This window comes from Peromyscus maniculatus, chromosome 1 (genome assembly GCF_049852395.1).
Source record: "Peromyscus maniculatus bairdii isolate BWxNUB_F1_BW_parent chromosome 1, HU_Pman_BW_mat_3.1, whole genome shotgun sequence".
Taxonomy (NCBI): domain Eukaryota; kingdom Metazoa; phylum Chordata; class Mammalia; order Rodentia; family Cricetidae; genus Peromyscus; species Peromyscus maniculatus.
Genome location: NC_134852.1, coordinates 188,649,687 through 188,669,413, shown reverse-complemented (window position 1 = coordinate 188,669,413; position 19,727 = coordinate 188,649,687). Strand labels below are relative to the sequence as shown.

Here is a 19,727-nt window from a genome sequence, read left to right as displayed (position 1 = left end):
GGGGATTATAATTTATATTCCCTGATAATAGTGATGACAAGTTAAAATTTAAGTTGTCAATTAAGATTCAAGTTACTATCAGTACCTCTCCTCCCTTCCTCCTTCCCCTCTCCTCCCTTCCTATAGAGTGCCTGCAGAAGACTACAAGCTGCATCCCACCAGCAACTCTGTGGGCTAAGCATTTGAGTCCTGGATTCTCCCAGAGCTGCTGCTGGTGAAAACCCACTGAACCACTCCAGAGTAAGAGACCCTGTTCTGCAAATGGGTGAAACTGGAATTTATACACTATTGTTCATACATTTGACACTCTTTCCTTCAGTTTTTTTTTTTTAATTTTAAAATGGTCTTTAGAAGTATTGAAAACATGTTCCTATTACACCGATTGGTGACCACCTCCTTTCAATATGATTTAGTGTTCACAGCTACAGCATGACCACACAATCCTAGGGAGGGAGAAGCCTCCTGTATATGGAGGCAGGGGCCACATTCCCTCTCTGTCTGCTTCACCTTCACTACCACAGACAAACAAATCATCAGAAAGCAGTTTGGAGAGTCACTGATTTTCCTGTTCTAAACTTTGCAGGTTTCCACTTTTGAAGGAAGATCCAATGAGCTACCTATCATGGAATCCAGAAGAGGCTGAGATGGCCACTGGCCAGTGTTGTGCTATCTCAGGGTAGGTGGGTGAAAAGCCTTCAGTGCAGAGAACCCTGTGTTCTTTACTATAGGAAAGAAGGCAGACTGAGAGTCTACAACCCCAAGATGTCCTCTCAGCACTTACACACATGCCGCACACAGAGAGACTGGATGCTGCTATGTACTAACTTGCAGTTAGGGTAGGAGAGTGGGAAAGATGCCACAGGCCTTGTTCTCAGCGGAGGAATCACACAGCTGCTGCTTCTGATCTCATGAGCTACCACAGGAGCCTCTGACTTGTGAGGTTCCAATGGTCTTAGCCTTATTCTGCTTTTTAATTTTGTTTACTTGGACTCATCTTAAGTTTTACTCTGGTTTTCCAGAACCAGCTTACAACTAGGTTAGTTAGCACAAAGTTCTCTATTTCTGAAGCCCAGTTAGATTTTTGAGGTCACTGACACAGCCACCTTATCTGACTTTACTATGCCCCATTCATTCTATTTCCCTCCAACCCCCAGCTTACCCTTTGTTACAGTCTTTGAACTTTCTATTCCAGACTGAAGAATCTGCACACTTCTGCTATTAACTCCCCATTTTAGAAGACATTCATTACACAGAGAAGCCCAGCAACAGTTCTACTGAAGGTGAGAAACAGACAGAGGAAAGGGCTTGGTTGCCAACGGCTGAGATTTTCTGTCTGGGGCTGAGATTCTTTTTTTTTTTTCTCTCCCCACTCCCCAAAAACTTGTGTTTGTTCTGTGGACACATGAAGTTCAATAATTTTACTGAGATTCCTCCCCCTCTTAATTTGGCAATTTAATAAACATAAAATATATTATTTTTACTTTATTACTTGACTTCTAAAGTTAATTACATGTATATTTTGTCAACTATATTTCCTTTCATAGCTTGTCCAATTATTGAAAGTTAAACTTTTTCATACAGATATATAGTAGTTGTTATATTTAATGGCATTAAACCATTTCCTTTCAGATACTGCAAAAAACTGAGATTTCTGCCTTGTACTTTTCAATACTAATAGTTACATCACGATTTGTCCCCTTTAATTTTCAAAGGTACGGTGTGAAAGATTGTCTCTGCTATAAAATCATTTTCCCAACTGTATTTTCTTCTTCACCTTTTCTATGATCATTCTGAACAGTTACTATTTTGACCCATCAGGAGTATGGACCTGTATATAATGAGGTTTTATGTTGAAGTGTCTTGCTGCAATTCATGAAGAGTCCTAGGAGATCTGCATCCAACCTCCAACACTGCGTCTTTGAAGATATCATTTCCAACCACCCCGTGTACTGTCGCTCCAGTGCCACTGGCTTCCTTCAGATCCTGAGTGGTAAGATTCCTGTTTCTCAGGGTCATTGTGTTGTTCCCTCGGCTTTGTGTTCTCTATTGTACATTCACGGGGTTATGTCTTCCTTATAATCCAAACCGACCACACCAAAAAACTTCTTCAGTTATTTTACTGTACAAAATATATCCTCTCTCTCTCTCTCTCTCTCTCTCTCTCTCTCTCTCTCTCTCTCTCTCTCTCTCTCTCTGTGTGTGTGTGTGTGTGTGTGTGTGTGTGTGTATGCTCATATAGTTGTATATATGCATCTCTCTGTGTGTGTATGTACATTTGTGGAGGCTAAAAGTAGTCATGGGTATGGTTCCTCTGGGACTGGCCACCTTATTGTTTGAGACAGGGACTCTCATTCCCCTGGAGTTAGCCAATTAGGTAAGGCTTGCTGGCTAGTGAGTCACAAGAATCTACCTGCCTTTGCCTCCAGAGTACTCTGTACACCTGCCCAGTTTTATATGGGTTCTGGGATTGAATAAAGGTCCTCATGCCTGCAGAACAAGCAGGTTACCAACTAAGACACCTACCCAGCCCTCTAAAGTACATTAAGTAGATACTTAAAGTTTCCCCTGGACACTGAACTTTCCCTGTTTTTTGTTTTTTTGCTTCTATGTTCTATGAGAGAAAAGTTGTTTAATGTTTTCTTCTATAGCCCAGGGCTAGAATACCTCAGGCATACTTAAATAGCTCAAAAGCATTTGTTAAAGAGCCTTTCTTTCTGCCTCTGCCCTTGGAGCCACTGCGCTCGGGACCACTGCAATCGGGACCACTGAGCTCAGGCTCCTGGACCAGAACTTACTCTGGAGCAATTCTCTCCTCATGCATGTGGAGGTCAGCACCTGATGTGAGCTCTTAGCTTTATAATGCACTGTTGTACAAAGGTGCTAGTGATCATGTCCCATTTATTACTTACCTGAAAATGTGACTGACTGGAAACACCCATTTCCTGATTAACTTTAGTATAACTAACTTTGCTCAGTTAAATAAATCTTGTGAAAGTATGCAGAGTCACATTTAACTTCATAATTTAACTTCATGCAGAGTCTGACATCTATGATGCCATTTAAAGTCTTTGTGTGTGAAACAGAATTCTGAATAGGTCTGAGTAGGTCTTTGTTTTGAGGAAATATATATTAAAAAATTTTGTGATCACCTGTCCTTATATTTGACTTATTTTTTAACAGTTTTATTAAAAAATAACAAACTAAGATGCATATAAGGAGACAAAGAGGAGACAGAAAATGTGAAATATTAACTGGTCAATCTAGGTAAAGGATGTCTTTGAAATAGTTACTTCAGTTTTCAATTTTCAAACTTCAAACTAACCAGCTAGTAGAAAAAATGAGCACTAACACTGGATTTTATCAAATGTCTTTTCAGGACTTAGTGATTTTTATTTTGGAGTACTCATAAAAAATACTAGCTTGTTTTCTGTCTGTCTCTCTCTAATATTAAGCTAATCTTGCATTTCTGATAAAAATTCTACCAGGTCTTGACTTTATCCTCTTAGGATATTTTAGTACATTATTTAGTATGCTATTTAATATCTCTGCATTTATATTCAAAGTGAGACTTGGTTCTAGTTTTTAAAAAGATTTTTTTTTTAAATTTTAAACTATGTATATGTATGGGTCTGCGCATGTGTGAGTACAGGTGCCCAAATTGTCCAAAGAGGGGGTCCATTCCATGGTGCCACCTGATGTGGTTGCTATGAATGGAACTCTGGTTCTCTGCAAGACCAACGTACACTCCTAATGCCTGTACCACCTCTCCAGCCCCTTGGTACTAATTTTCTAACTGAATTCTCTGTTAAGTTTGCTGGCATATTGATGCTCCCTTTAGGAAATAATTTTGGAAAAATTTAAATGTAAAATTTAATTTTCTTACAAGATTGTTAACCACAATGAAGTGTTGAATAAAGAAAAGGAAGTGAGTGCGTGGGTGCAGATTTGTCTTATTTCAATGTTCTTCAACAGTTAGCATCAGAGCTAAAGAGCAACTTCATCTCTCAGGACACAGCTATCAACACGAAGACAAAAAGTGGAAGCCTACGGTTATCACTATGATCTATCAGTCCTACCGTTTGGATTTTACACATTTCACTACATCAACTCAACTGTTCACTCAGCCCTCTCCCTCACAGCTTCCTTCCTGGGTGGTTTTCTCTCTGCCTGTCTAGACGGTATGTTAGGTTACTCCATTTCTAAAAAAAAAACTAGGACTTACGCCCACGCCAGGTGGTGGTGGCGCACGCCTCTAATCCCAGCACTCGGGAGGCAGAGCCAAGCAAGATCTCTGTGAGTTCGAGGCCAGCCTGGACTACCAAGTGAGTTCCAGGAAAGGTGCAAAGCTACAGAGAGAAACCCTGTCTCGAAAAACAAACAAACAAACAAACAAACAAACAAACAAAAAGAAATTATAGATGTGCTGCTTATTAAAATTTTTGCTTAGGGATTTTAAGTATTTTTTTAAGATACAATGTAAACTAATTTGTCTCAACCTCAGAACTGCAACACTGAAGTTTACTAGTTACTGACTACTAGGAACTAGACTGATGACTTTCTTAATTACTGGGGAAAGGGCAATGGATTATTTTAAAGAAATACTACAACTCACCCATGAGATTAAGACTGGGCATGTTATCTCTGCACTTAGTAATATAGTATTTGTGCCTTACTGTAGTGCACAGACTCTTCTGTTTTTCATTTAAAATATTTATTTTTAAACATATGTATGTATGTGGGCATGTGCATTATTAGTGAGGGTGTCTATGGAGCCTAGAGGTCTCAGATGCCCTAGACCTGGAGTTATAGTTATGAGCCACCTGATGTGGGTTCTGGGAATCAAAATTGGTTCCCGTTTTTGAACCGCTGAGCCATCTCTCCAGTTCCTTTTCCAAATTTCTAAAATTTGTTTTTATTAGAAAAGTTTTTCTTAGACACAAATTTAAGGTCCTTGTGTGTTACTATGTGATCTCATACTCATTTCTCTGTGGTAGCCCGGAGCAGACGTTAGGGCTGGGCCCAGCAGCCAGATCACAATTAGAATTAGCCCTAGCTCTATTTAAAGTCACTCAATTTGACATTTCATCTCAATACAGGACAGATTAGAGATTTCTCAAGGGGTGAAATAATTAAAAATTCTTGATTCATAAATAATAGCTGTTATACATACTTTCATTTTTTAGTTCAGTAAAATGGTTAACTCGGGAGAACTACAATAATGGGAAACTTGTTATTTAAGTTTGAAAAGACTTTAAAAATTGGTTTTACAAAGTGACACGTCTGAGAACTTGAGTTTGGGATGGGAGCGGTAAGCACAGGGCACTGTGATGGTCCTATGTACCGTCATGAGTGCCTCTTACCTGATACCAAGTGCCATCCTGAGAGCAGACTTGCGAGGCTGAGCAGTTCAGACAGCGAAACTGCGGAGGAGACGAACTCATCAGATAAGAGGCATCCACAACGGGACATATTTAAAACGTGTTATTTAAAGTAGTTTAACGTCAAACATAAGTGCCAACATGAGAAATTTAAATAAACACTGAGGAATGGTGTGGCTTTTTTTGAGGGGGAGGGGAAATATTTAATAACCTGGTGGTTGGTAAATTTTAGTGTTAATTTTATCATTTATCTATGAAGGTTTTTGTTTGTTTTTAATATTCTAAACTTAGCAATATGGTATCCTACCCTTTTTTTTTTTTTTTTAAATCTCATTTCCAAATGCTAGTTTCTGGGAAATCCTCATCTCCTAGTACAGAGGGTCCCACCACTTTCTCCTTTGAGTACAGAGTGGGGACCATCTTTCTCCCACCTGCTCCTGAGGTCAATCTCCCCTACACCTCCTCTTCAGCTACTCTGAGGGCAACACTATCGGAACTCTGGGGGACATGGAACTTCATTCAGTCTCCAGGGGCCGATCCACTGCCCTCTTCCTTTCATACTGCTCAGGTCAGTCTTGATCCCACACCTGTTCTAATAGCACGGATGAGCTCCGAGTCAGTCGGACACTGTTCATGGTCTTAATCACTATACAACTTATACTTTTAAGTTATGTACATATTTAACACCGTATACTCTTCCAAATGAAAAATAGATATATAAATAGCTGAGAATTAAACACAGAAAAATACAAGTTAGAATTAATCAGGAAAAATTTAACTTCCCAAAGTAGACTTCTTAAGGCTCTACTTTGGAAAATGATAAATTTCACCAATTTTTTTCTGGAAGTTGGTCCTTTCTTATGCACAGAGCTCATCATCATGCTCTAAGGACAGCCTGACACTTCGGTCCTTACTGACTCGGATAGGTCTGCAAGCTCTAACCTACCACAGTTTGTCTGACTGTGCAAGTTGCAAAAATCATTCAGTAAGATTACAGAGTTAGATTTCATTAATTTTTTCCTATTAATTTCTTTGGTATCGGTTAAAACAGATGTGTGGTTTTTTTTCCTCCTAAAACTGCCAGATTGCAAATGAAGCAATGAGAGACGGTCATGATTGCTGGCATCGCTGAGGCTGCAGGAAGAGGTGGAAGCTGCAGGAGCATCTGGGAAAAGGCAGCTAGACTGAGGGAATGCAACCTACCCACAAGAGAGTGAGCAGGAAGAACACAGGTCTCTGATGGATGCCTAGGGGGAACAGACAGATGCTGACAGGAGTTCTCACGGAGTGGAGGAAGAGTGGATGAAGATCATAATGCAGTTTAACAGAGACACTGTTACTTTTCTACATTTATTAGATTAGGCATTCTGCTAAGTACTTTAGCATATAATATTAATTCTTGCTAAATTTTCCTACACAGATACTGTTACAATGATCCCCAAAACAGGAAAATCTGGGAAGCAGGACACAGCTAGGGGGAAAAAAAGCTACAACATATAGCAAGAGGTTAAGTGTTCAGAACACACAAGTTCCTAGAAGTCAACAAGAAGACATACTCATGATTAAAAAGGCAGTGAATATGAACACTTGCAAAGATGCTATATTGCTAATGAGTGTCAAGAAGTCGGAAGACAGGCCTCTTATATATTACTGGTATGACTATAACTTGTGAAACTTTTTTGAGGACAATTGACAACCTCTCACAATGTAAAACTTAGCCCATTGTAAACTTAGCAACAGGCAATGGGCACATGCCTTGGACTTTATACAGCACTGCTTGTAATGTTAAAAAAAATGAAACAAAACACCAATGCCCACCAAAATAGTTAAATTATGCTAGTCACACAAACTGAATTGTACCAATATATTAAAAAAAAAACCCTTCAAAATGTAATGGCTTTCCATAAGACATATCAAATGAGAATAAAGTTGCTAGCAAAATGTATGATTCCATTTATGTCTCGGAAAACTGATGATCACTGGCACTGGTATTATGAAGAGAAATACTTGAGTGAGGTGACATCAGATGACTGAGTAACCCCTGACTGAAACACGAATCTCATCTCCATGCCTTCAACTTGTAGAAGCCACAGAAGAAACCTGGCCACAGATCACAGTTCCCAAACCTCACTCTAAAGATCAGGTGTTCTCACATGAGTAGAGCTTTCTAGAAATGAGTCTCAGGCCAGCCCCAAGCCTACTGAGTAGAACTGTACTTTGTCATCATGCCCAGAGCACTTGTATTGCACTAAGATTTAAGAAGCACTACTGTTAAAGTGTATTTATCCTGCTAGTCATCAACAGATCAACATTCAGCACAATAATCATCAAGCAAAAATACTGTTATAGAATTGATAGCAGCTATTTGACCAAGTGTTTGTTTTAATTTGTAAGGATAAAGCTATTTAAAAATAATTTATCATGATGGAGACAAGGTCTAAGAAGGGGTAGAGGCCACCTATGGTCATCTTTTCTGAAAGGGACTCAGCTCGAAGGGGACCTAAGCTGGGAAGAAGGAAAGCACTACCACAGAAGCTGGATGGTGCCGAGGGATGCTTGTAATGGTTACTGCACAACTGGAAGGGAAACTCACTTCCCTGAGACTGGTTCTGGGAGGACAAACAGGGGGAGGGAGGGTGGACATGAATATGCAGTACCCTTTCCTGAGGCTAAGGACTCAGGTGGAGACTCAGGACTCCAGTGTGATAGGAGTGGGAGCTACACACGGAGTCACAGGCTGAGTAAAATTACAAGCGGACATTCCGTAACACTGATAAGAAAGAAAAACTGCAAAGATGCCAGAGACGGCTAAAGTAACCCAGAAATATAGTCCAGTGCCAATCAGAGACCCATTCAAAAGCTCATCTCAGAGAACAGGTAAAACAATGTAACGTGATTTTAAAAATTGAATTGTTGTCTCAATAGGTACAAATACACACACACACACACACACACACACACACACACACACACACACACACACACAGCAATCTAGCAAGCACAACTATTGACCTATATAAGACATGTTATGACTTCAAAGAAAATGAGCAATTGAAAGGTTTTAGACAAGAGTTTTATAAAAGCTGCATTAAGCACAGTGCTGGTTCAGAATAATATCTGTTTAAAAAAGAATGTCCAGAACATACACAGACATGTGTGTACACACATGCATGTACAGCATCTTCAAACAATGAGGAGCAGTTTGGAGTGTTCAATAAACTGTATTTCTGGTTAAAAAAATCTTCAGAATAAACTAGATTCTTAACCTTGCTGTGTGTAAATGAATCAATTTTAAGTGCACTAGAATGTTGTAACAAAGCACTAGAAGCAAGCAAGAGAACCTAACAGTAGCTATCAGCACAGGAACAAGCTGATCCTGCCACCCAGGGCCATGCTAGTTAGCAATGCCAGCAGCAGTACTGAACTGGCAGGCATCCCAGCCTCCTGCCTGTATGGATGGGATGACCAATCTCAAAACTACAGACACTAGCAAAACCAGGGTTAAAGAACAAGCCATCTCTCCAGGACCAATTTTAAAAACTTCGATAAAAGTGTATCTCAACTAAAAACCTGAAACCTCAGAAATGTGTGACCAGAAATATAATTACATAAAGACTGATTTAGTTGGCGATCTATTAGTAAAAAGCTTACGAGTTAACCCTTTCATGCTTTGACATTAAAATAACTGGCAATGCTGAGCTTGATGGCCCATGTTTCTAATGAGGCAGAGGCAGGAGGATATTAGTCTGAGGCCAGTTTTTGTTGCAGTGTGCTCTGGGCCAGCTTGGGCTAAATAGTAAAATCTTCCTTCAAAAAATACTCCCCCACCCAGACACATACAAATGGACACCATGGACAACTTTCAGGAGAGTACTTGTGACAGACAGGTGAGCCCTAGGAGAGGTAACCTTTGAACTGTAGGCCAGTCTATTCAGTGATGAGTTCCAGCACTCACATGCTGAAAGGCCCACTGAACTAGCAAAGACAGACAAAGTGACATTTCCTGCAGCACTATTACTGTGAAATTAGAGTACCTGCTTCTAACTGTGCAGACTTACCCTCTGCGGTGTGCACCTGGCATCTCAAACACTTCAGGCTTAAGGAGCACATGAAAGCAATGTACATGCAACCCTTAAAGCCCATAAACAAGGCAGGTTTTATTTATGCAATACAAATGTATTAAAAAGATGAACCCTAAAGCAGGCTGATGAGTTCTTCAAGTACACACAACTAGCAAGTCACTGACACTAGAATGTAAGTTTTCTTTCCTGGTCCTGAGATATTTTTGTCAGTGACTAGAACACTGAACCTCGAAGAGATTTTTATCCATGTGAAACCAGATAGGAAAACAACAAAAATAGAGATTTAAGAATGTAGGTGCTTCAATATCATTGTATTATCACATTTTCTTCTGAAAAAGTAGACAAATATCTTAACCACTATATAGTACAAGGATTTTTTTTGAGGTTTTCTAACAGTTCAATAGATGTTACTTTAATGTGATGTCAGTATACCTCTGAACTACTGAAACACAGCAACCATCATTATTTGTAAATATTACACTGTGTGATGTAATAACTAAACTTTGTGCTGTATTTCATAATTAACATTTTCATAAGAAAATGTAATAAAACCTGGTAGAAACATTGTAATATTTAATGCATAACACACTGCACTATAAACATCACACTCTTAATTTTCCATGGGTAAGTTTGGGTGTTAATTACTGCACTTTCTAATCAATCTTAGGCATAGTTATATATTCACATCATGAGGGAAATCTCTGGTAACATTACAATAGTGTTCCTTATTCCCAGCCGGGCTTGTAATACAGTATGCAGAGGGCCTCACATTTCCCTAACATTCCTGGCTCAGGTGGACTCAAAGGGTTAACCTAAGCAAAAATACTTAAAACACACAAAAAAAAAATTTTGGGGGGAGGAAGAGCTGATCTTAGGTTTTCTCCTGTGAACAATTTCTTCCTCATTATTAGGGCCCAAGGCACAATAATCTATTCCCAGATAATCAGAAACCTCCACTAATTCACTCATACTCCTAAGTCATTTTTAGTGCTTATCTAATCCTACCCATGTGTTCTCTCTATCACAACCCCAACAATTCCCCTTTCTGACTGTTAGTGCTATCAGGGCAGAATAGAGTCTATTGATCTCAACTCACAAACTCACATTTCTAGTAGACACGAGGATTTAAAAAGCACATGCCACCTCTGCTCTCAGGCCAGCAGAATCCTGGATGTATTTATTGCTGGACTTAAAAACTCACCTTCAAAATATTTAACATAGACATTGATCTTGTACTTCGAACAATTTTTAGGTGCTAGAGAATAAAGAGGAACCAGTTTCTTCTTTCCCCAATTAATTTCCTAAAGCTCCTAACCCATACTGTTAACTTTAAATTATGTAAGAATATATAACTAAATATACACATAGGTAAATATAAAGAATTTACATTTTCTCCTCTTAGTCGCCATCTTGTCATATAGATGAATTCCATGGTATGATCCTTCCCCATAATTTCACCATTGCACAGCACATCCAACTTGAAAAAGAATAATTAAAATATATCAGTCCAATGGAAATTTCAATTTATACATTTTCATATTTTAAAAGACCCAACTAGATATACCAACATAAAAGTATCAGTTTAAAAGAACAGTGAATACTTTTATTAAAACCTCTTCCTTACAGAATGTTAATAGTTCAGCTGTAATTAGATTAAACATTTATCTTGTGCTATACAACCGTATCTCAAGCTGATACAGTTTATAAATGCAATGCCAACCATCTTGATTCATGTTTCTGCAGTCCTATAGGTTTTATTCTGTAAACCCGGGACAACTCTTACTGAATGAGAAGAGTGTAGCAAGAGTGCAGAAGTGTAGCAAGCTCATTCTAAATCCACCACTCAGGATCCTCTGAAGTTCCCAGGATGGGGCATTCCAACTGTGGCACAGAGCTGTGTTCAGGGCTATCTAGCCTCTCTGCTGTATTTGTGATTCTCCTCACCTTGCAAGAAATGTCAAAACAAACTGTACTTACAAAGCCTCCCCCTCTTGTTTGAGGCTACAGGAAACCAACTCTAAAGCTCTGAAAGGCCACAAGACTTGGTGTATGGTTCACTAATTCAACAAACAATATATAATGAATGTTTACCAAAGATCCCTATAAATGAAATGTCTCAGTCCTCTAGTTTCTAGTGAAAGAAACTGCTTAAGATTTATTTCAAGTGTGGACGGGGAGAATGAGTTTTACAAAGATCTGAATCTACCTACACAAAGGCTGCAATTTTGAACTTTGAAGCCTAACACAAAATAGTCCCAATTATATTAGATATATGAACTAAATTATTGATATTTGAATGATTTACGGTGATATATAAGCCTTGAAAATTTTCAGTTATTTTATTAACTCTTACAAGAACAAAGTAGACACCTCTCTTTATCTTGTCTGTGAAACAAATTCCTAAGCCAAGTTGTAAAGTTGCAATTACTAATCAGGCAGGCTGTACCCACAGTCATTAGCAACTGAACCCCCTGTCCCAGTTAGCATTGTTGTTACGGAAATTTTAGACATTTCATTAAATCACAGGCCTAGATGCCGGGCAGCAAAATGGGAGAACAATCTGTATTTTAAAGAAAGCAAAGGACAAGTTCTTTGATTGGGATAAGATAAAGAACTGTTAAAAAAGAAAAATCATAGTACATGGCAGAAGACAGAGAAGAGTTTTCTTAGCTCCAGGACTTTCTGAAGAAAATTAACTCAGCAACAGAGTTCTAAAGAAATAAAACTATACATGATACTTTTCATGAATAAAACAAAACAGAGAAATAATGCAGTAAAATAATTTCATTGTATACTTTTCACTATAGATGATATCTGTAAGTTGTTAATCTTTTATGTTTACCATGATCTATTTTTATGTACACTGGTGTTTTGCTTGCATGTATGTTTGTGGGAGGGTGTCAATTCACTTGGAGCTGGATTACAGATGATTGTGAGCTACCATGTGGATGACGGGAATTGAACCTGGGTCCTCTGGAAGAGCAGTCAGTACTCTTAACTGGAGAGTAATCTCTCCAGCCCCATATCTGTAATTTTTTAAAACCACAGAACCAAACTAATAAAAAAAATTTAACCCAGACTAGTCATCAGCCACATGAGACATTTTTATTAGGTTCAAGGTCAGATGCTTTCTTAGATAGACTCCTTCCTGTCAAGGTCTGTGCTTAAATCCCATCACACTTCAGTTCTTTCCTTTAATAAGAGACTTACAGTCTCATGCAAAGTCACACATCTTTGCCTGTACTTTGGCCCCTGCTCCAGCTCACCACCAGGATAGGGAGCCTGCCCATACTTCAGATCCATTTCCCATTTGCCATTTGAGGTTTGTATTTTGTCCTCCAAGTCTCAAGGGATATCACAGAAAAGGAGAGAAAAACTTCCAGAGTTAGAGGACAGCAAGATAGGCAGCAAAAAGAACTCTTCTGGACATGACATAGTCTCTGCACTAATGGACTTCCTGCAGCTACAGTTATCCACGTAAGACCTGCACAAGGCTGGGTAGAGCATCATTTCATCACAGATGGGAGGAGTCCATGAGGCCCCATCCCACGCTGGTAACTACTGGCAATTAATGGTTACTTGGGGAAGGGGTCATTTCCTTTGGTGGTGTAGCCAGTCTAAGTTGTCCCTGTTCTAGTAAATAACCTTTTACTCAGGCTCAGGCAAGAAACTCTTAGTACACTCCACGGACCACAAACAAAAAGGCACGGAAGTTTGAGTGAAGTGTACTGAGAAGGGTTCCAACCGGAGGCGGGGTGATGAGAGAGGGGTGGTGGGAAGCAACTCTGATGCACTTTATAAATGCACAAAGCTGTACAACAGTAACAAAAACTTTTAAAAAGTGCACACCTTAAAGCATGCTGACACCATAAGAAAGAACTCACTTTGATAGGGACTTATTTTGGGAGTATTTAATATAAGTTTTACAAATATCTCCTTTAGTTACAAATGCATTAATGTAATTTGCTTGGGATATGTTATAAAACATTACATAAATATTACATTCTAAAAATTAATTTTTATTATGTTATTACATATTATAATAAAATATATATTCATTATATGTATTATAATGAAAATAGCCAGTTTCTACAAAATTTTGAATATATCCTTTTTACTTCTTTTGCTAGAATTTTACTACAGATCAGAATCATCAAAACAATCAGTTAGATATTTTACTTACCTCATAAGAACTTGGAAGTTTTAGTTTTAAACTTAGAAATTTTTTAATAGTTCCTACAGTAACTCGTGTAGAACATCGAATGAATTTCTTCATGAGACCCTAAAGAAAAAAATGACAAATTAAACACTCTAATTTGTTTTTACTAAAACCTTAGGCATTCAGAGGATGAGATAGGATATGAGTTTGACTTCCACCTGGGTTGCAAGGTGAAACAGTCTCATAAGACCACCCGAAACCAAACTGTACCAAACTAAAACCAAAGGCACGATTTTCACTATATGCTTTGAGTATTTTCAAAATGTAAAAAAAGAAAACAAAACAAAACAAAAAAACCCAAAACTTTCAATTCTTTTAAGTAAGAATGTTCTTAATCACTGTCTATTTACATGACATTCCTCAAGAATGCATTAGTGTGTAAATTAGCAAAATCCTGTCAAGTAGACAATCTGTTTTTCTCTAAGATATTTTTAAACAAAGAAAACAGTTTAAGGAAAAGGCCACAAAACTGTCAATATTTTATTACATGATGTTACTTCTGGAAGCAGTAGGGACATCACGCAGAACCTGTAGATAACTGCAGAGAGCGGTATTTTACAGAAGACCTGGGAGGAGCTCCAGATAGAGCAGAAAGGCACTGCTCTGTGCACAGCACGCCTCAGCGCCTGCCGGCTGTGCAGTGTGGGCTCTGGGCTGAGGAAAAGCATTCCCCAGGGATGGGCTACTGCACTTACTGTACAGCACTAAGGTCTGTGTGCTTTGCTGTGTCTCTTGTTTTACATGAAGACAGTGGTTCTCATTCACAGAGCCCTGCCCTCCAACTGCTCCTCACATCACTGTTCAATTTCCTACAAGTCATTAGTAATTCAGAGATGTCATAATAGTTAAGAGAATATTTTTAAGACAAGGCAAAAGAATGTTCCTAGAATTCATAATTCAATAAAGTCTGACACAAATCTAATAAAATTTCAATCTGGATTATGTGAAAGTTGATTTGGAAATACTCAGAAAATAAATAATAAGCACCTTCTCTAGGAATACTTTCTAAGAAAAGCAAATTAAACTTCCTGGTTGCGTGTTCCTGAGAACTCCTGTACAGATGTCTAGAAAGCGCCGACACCACAAGAGGGCAACGACTAACAGGTGCCGGGCAGAAGACAGGATGGTGGAGAGGAGCTAGGAGCCGGGCTTCTTCTCACCATCCCCTTCCTGACATGGAAAATGGAAGCACTGTGCTACATCCCAGTGCTCACAGGAAACTGCAGGGGTGGGGGATGGGAGGGTGAGGTCCATGTCTAACTCTACCCTGCTCAGCTGTCTAGAAAGGATCAATATATTTGGAACATCTGCATATCTAGACATACTACATGGAAGAAGACTGTTTTGTTTCAAGAATGTCACCTTCCCTTCCCATGGCACAACATTCTTATTCTGTCTCATGTTGTCCAATTCAGGTCAGGAAATGCAGAATTCAGAAACATTCCCTTCTATGGGATGGTCTTTCTGTAAGCTCTGTTGGAAACAGCTGAAGGACGGGACAGGACAGAGAAACCTCTGTTTACATTCTAAGCTGTTTTCCCTGAGGCCATAGTGTGAGTACCAATGTCTGAAGTGCCCATACTCAGCTACTTCAGAGGCAGGAGTGGATGGATCGGCAGTTGTCAGAAGCTGATAAAATAAAGGCCCCAGAGCCTGTCTTTCTTCCTTTCCTTCTCAAGAGTTACAAGACTAACTACAAAATCTGCAGGGTCCCTCCTGGGAGCTCAGAGGGGCCTGCAGTTTTAGGACAGCTCGATCATTTGTTTTGTGGAACTTTATAAAAACACAAAGTCAGCTTTTTAAGCTCAAATACTTTATAATGTTTTCCTCTCATTTCTTTAGTATTAGAATTTACATCTCTACCAATTAAAGCAATTAACAAGTGTGACTTTAACTTCTTAAATTGCAATAACACCATAAAGTCATTATTTAAAATGAACAATTTAGTAGTTTTTATAAAGTTGTTTAACCATTACAATATCTAATTCCAAAATTTTTCCTTGTCCTCTAAATAAATCCTTTACACATGAGCAGTTAGCAGTTATTTCCTATTCCTGCTCCTACACCCACCTAGTTCCTACTCATGTCTCAAGTGACACTCCTTTAAAAAAAAAACAAAAAACAAAAAAAATATCATTACCACACAGCGAATAATATTCATTTGCTTACTATGCTCCAGTATATTTTTTTGTTTTTTCCCAGTATATTCTTTTATTGCAAGATGCTGATGAACTGAAAATCTGAGTTAAAATGATTTGTTTTTAATTTCCTAATACAAAGTACCATTATTAGTAATATAGTAAATATAAAAATAGTAAAGAAATTCAACCCAAACACCCATTGATTTACAGAGACGAAGAAAAAGAAAATTATAAGCAGAAAATATGAACTTGTAAATAAATAAAATGCAGAGAAAAACCCTCAATGACTAATACATGCTTGGACAAAGTGACAAAAATCTACCTAAGAGCTAAAAAGGTGAACATCTGCAATGAGAATGAAAGTTGCTGCCAATTCAAACACCAGGAAACACTGAATAGTATTTAAACACCAAGGACAAAATTGAGACAGCAGTGAGTCTTCAGATTCTTTAAGAAACAGTTTACTGATCAGACAAGGAAACAGGATGAGAAATGAGGACTATGTAGAAAAATAATTAAATTCTTCAAGGATTTTATCAGTTCTTCATATATATAGGCACTTTATAACACAACTTAACTTCAAAACCTACTATTTCATTAATAAAATATATTAGTCATGAAATTGGAGGCTTATAGTTTCAAATAAAAGTAGAAGAGTGAAGAATATAATTTAGGGCTGCAGAGATGGCTCAGCACTAAAAGCACCAGCGCTCTCCAGAGGACCCAGGTTCAATTTTCAGCACCCACATGGCAGCAGCTCAAAACCCCTGGAACTCCAGGGGACACCCTCTGCTGGCTTCTGCTGGCACCAGGCATGCACATGGAGAACTGACATGCATAGAGGTAAAACACCTACACATATAAAATAAAATGAAAATTCTTTAAAAAAGAACATAAAAATAATTAATACAAAGGTTGGAGACACTGCTTGAAACAACCAGCCTGAGTTGGCCGCTGCATTTTAAAAGTCAGCCACTAGATGGTGGCATTGGCCTGGATGGTTGGGGTGGGAGGACAAGGTGCCTGTAAAGCAAGGTCTTGACCACTCCCAGGTATGGGATTTGAGGATGGCATTCAATTGCATTATGTTAACAAAAACTTTGAAAGAACGCACTTTGATGAGCTGGAAAATTAAATCTGTCCACTCACCTTTACTACATTGTCCCCTGACTGCCCATTATTTCGTAAACAATCCAGACAGATAGCAATTTGTGGGTCACTTCTATGGTAGTCCTTATCATCTTGGTTTTCATCACCTTCTTCATCTGCTTTAGATTTGTCAACCTTTGACACGTCATCTGTATAATCGAAGCAAAGCCCAAGTAGCCCAAAGTTGAAAGTCAATCAACAGGACAGCACTCACAAAAACAATAAGCACCCTAAAATATTTCCTAACTGGTCTGAAGAATAATTGAAAATGTTAATTTTTAAAACCTCTAACATACTCAACAATGGAATATTCATCTAAGGCCATCAAAAACAACAATGTAAGATTTATGGGCATACTGAAAAATCCAATTTAAAGATTCCGGATTAACTATATTATATTTGGTCATAAAAGACTGCAATTAGTGATTAGGTCACTTTAGAAGGCAAAAAGGATACCAAATACTTCCAAGTTCAATAACAGATGTGCTCAAAACAAAAATCAAGTATTAACTTTCAAATTACATTCTCTCCAAAGAGAGAATTATTATAAAATTATTTATAAAATCAATTACGGAAAAAAAAAAGAATTAGATTTTTTTTTTTTTGGTTTTTCGAGACAGGGTTTCTCTGTGTAGCTTTGCACCTTTCCTGGAACTCACTTGGTAGCCCAGGCTGGCCTCGAACATACAGAGATCCGCCTGGCTCTGCCTCCCGAGTGCTGGGATTAAAGGCGTGCGCCACCACCGCCCGGCTTACTTTTTTTTTTTTTTTTTTTAAATGTCAAGCTAAGTACATTGTACACAGGTAAAATAAGCTTTAGGTTAAGTTATTTCAGCATCTTTCTTCATTTTGTTGTTATGTATAAAAACAGCCCTTTGCTACCATTATTCTACTCATGAAAACTATTATCAAAGCTCCCCTGCTAAGGGATTAGTTAAATAGTTAAGTAAACTATTAAAGCCATTAGCACCATCATAAATGAGAAAAAGAGACCCAGCATTTCCTCATTCATCTGCAATGACCTTGATTTTTTTATGAAACTTTATGAGCAAATCAAGGCTGGAGACTAAGTTCACAGATGCACAGGGGCCTCTTGAATGGTACTTAGGGTGTCCTGAATGAAGTCTTGTGTTTAAAAACATGAAGAATGGTGTTACTTTCTGACTTAGATATCCCTTTGTATGGATAATACACATACAAACAGCTCCTTCTCAGTACAGCAACATTTGCCACTCTGTGAAACTATTGTTACTGTGTGTGCATGTGTGCGTGTGTATATGTGTGTTATGCATGTGTGTTCATGGAGGCCAGGACTGAATCTTGGGTGTTCTTAAGTGCTATCTACCCTGCTTTTTTGAGATGGGGGTCTCTCACTGGCCTGGACCTCACTGACTAGGTTGACTGGCTGGCCACTAAGCCCTAGAGACCGGCCTAGCTCTGCCTTCCTTGCGCTGACTTTTAAACACTGTGTGTACAGGTAGGTGCATGTGTGGATGTCAGATCTCCAAGTCAGTTCTCCTTGTCACCTTGAGGGACTGAGGGACCGAACTGAGTTATCATGTCTGTGTGCAAGTATCTCTACACTCAGAATCTTGCTGGCCCATGACTCACTCTTTTATGTGAGTTCTGGGAATCAAACTCAGGTCCTCACTCTTTTGAGGCAAGTATTTTACCCAATGAGTTCTCTCCAGGCCTGCTGAAATGATGAATTATTACTTGGGTCCCAGAGAAGAAACCTGGACACTTGGCCTGGTGATGGGAACATCTTGGTGAGCACACAGAAACCCTTGCTGACAGACCCATGACCTTCTCCTGAACCTTCAGCGGTCTGTCCACCTGTGCTCCTTTCACAGCATCAGAGCGCAGCAAACCCCAACTTGGTTCTTAACCACATTTCATTTCTGGCTCCTATTAAAGTGCTTTTACAAGTGAAGTAAAATTAAGATGCCTTCACGACTGAGGTGCTTGCTAAGATTCTTTCTTACTTCAGATTTTTCTGTTCTGAAACTATTGGTATTATCACCTATTCAATTTTCTCTTTCATTTCTTTCCTTTCTCCTCCCAAAGTCCAATTTCCTCTCTCCAATTACCTTCAACTGGAATCATGCAGATCTGCAATGATTCAGATAATATCTCATGAAAGGCGCATGAGTTTCGCACAGGAGAACTCTGAGTGTAGAAAGACATTACTCCACCAATGTAATAATGAGAGAAGGTGTCAGAAACATAGAGTTACCTTGTCCATTTTCTTGAGGTTTATTTTTCTTCCAAAATTCCAATTCACGCTGAAGTTCTTCTAATTTGAAGGAAAAAAAAAAACATGAAAACTATAGGATGAAATCTTTAATAGAAATACTGATCTCATAAAACAAGAAAAGTCTGTAGAACCCAAAGAGCAACTTACGTTCTCGTAGTCCAGGTACCAGCTTAAATATAATTTCCTCCAATGTATTATCCAACCTTCAGGGGATAAACAATGAAGAGATCAGAATCCAATATGCAAACAGTTGAGATTTTTTTTTTTTGGTTTTCCGAGACAGGGTTTCTCTGTGTAGCTTTGCGCCTTTCCTGGGACTCACTTGGTAGCCCAGGATGGCCTCGAACTCACAGAGATCCGCCTGGCTCTGCCTCCTGAGTGCTGGGATTAAAGGCGTGCGCCACCACCGCCCGGCCTGAGATTTCTTACCCATACTATGAAACACAGACTGCAGATGATTTTTTCTTTTACTTTTGTTAAACAACCTTTTACTTACTCCAC

The 19,727-nt window shown here is 38.7% G+C and overlaps 1 protein-coding gene and 1 long non-coding RNA gene across 6 annotated transcripts in view; one reads left to right on the top strand and one right to left on the bottom strand.

Annotated features, from left to right (window-relative positions):
- Positions 1–19,727, bottom strand: part of Pcgf5 (polycomb group ring finger 5) — a 120,288-nt gene that overhangs the window by 5,459 nt on the left and 95,102 nt on the right. For 3 of the 5 annotated variants that reach the window (XM_076562737.1, XM_076562730.1, XM_076562724.1), the window contains exons 4-9: positions 19,374–19,429; positions 19,206–19,265; positions 16,970–17,118; positions 13,644–13,742; positions 10,848–10,937; positions 5,361–5,420 (exon numbers count right to left, since the gene is read on the bottom strand). In XM_076562737.1, the coding sequence (XP_076418852.1) occupies positions 5,361–5,420; positions 10,848–10,937; positions 13,644–13,742; positions 16,970–17,118; positions 19,206–19,265; positions 19,374–19,429 (514 nt within the window). The remainder of the gene's footprint in view (positions 1–5,360; positions 5,421–10,847; positions 10,938–13,643; positions 13,743–16,969; positions 17,119–19,205; positions 19,266–19,373; positions 19,430–19,727) is intronic. The other 2 variants (XM_076562744.1, XM_076562751.1) reach the window with 2 other exon arrangements.
- Positions 103–7,306, top strand: LOC121823509 (uncharacterized). Its single transcript, XR_013048271.1, has 5 exons — positions 103–240; positions 584–676; positions 1,193–1,280; positions 1,819–1,990; positions 6,463–7,306. It is a non-coding gene; the product is annotated as an uncharacterized LOC121823509 (long non-coding RNA).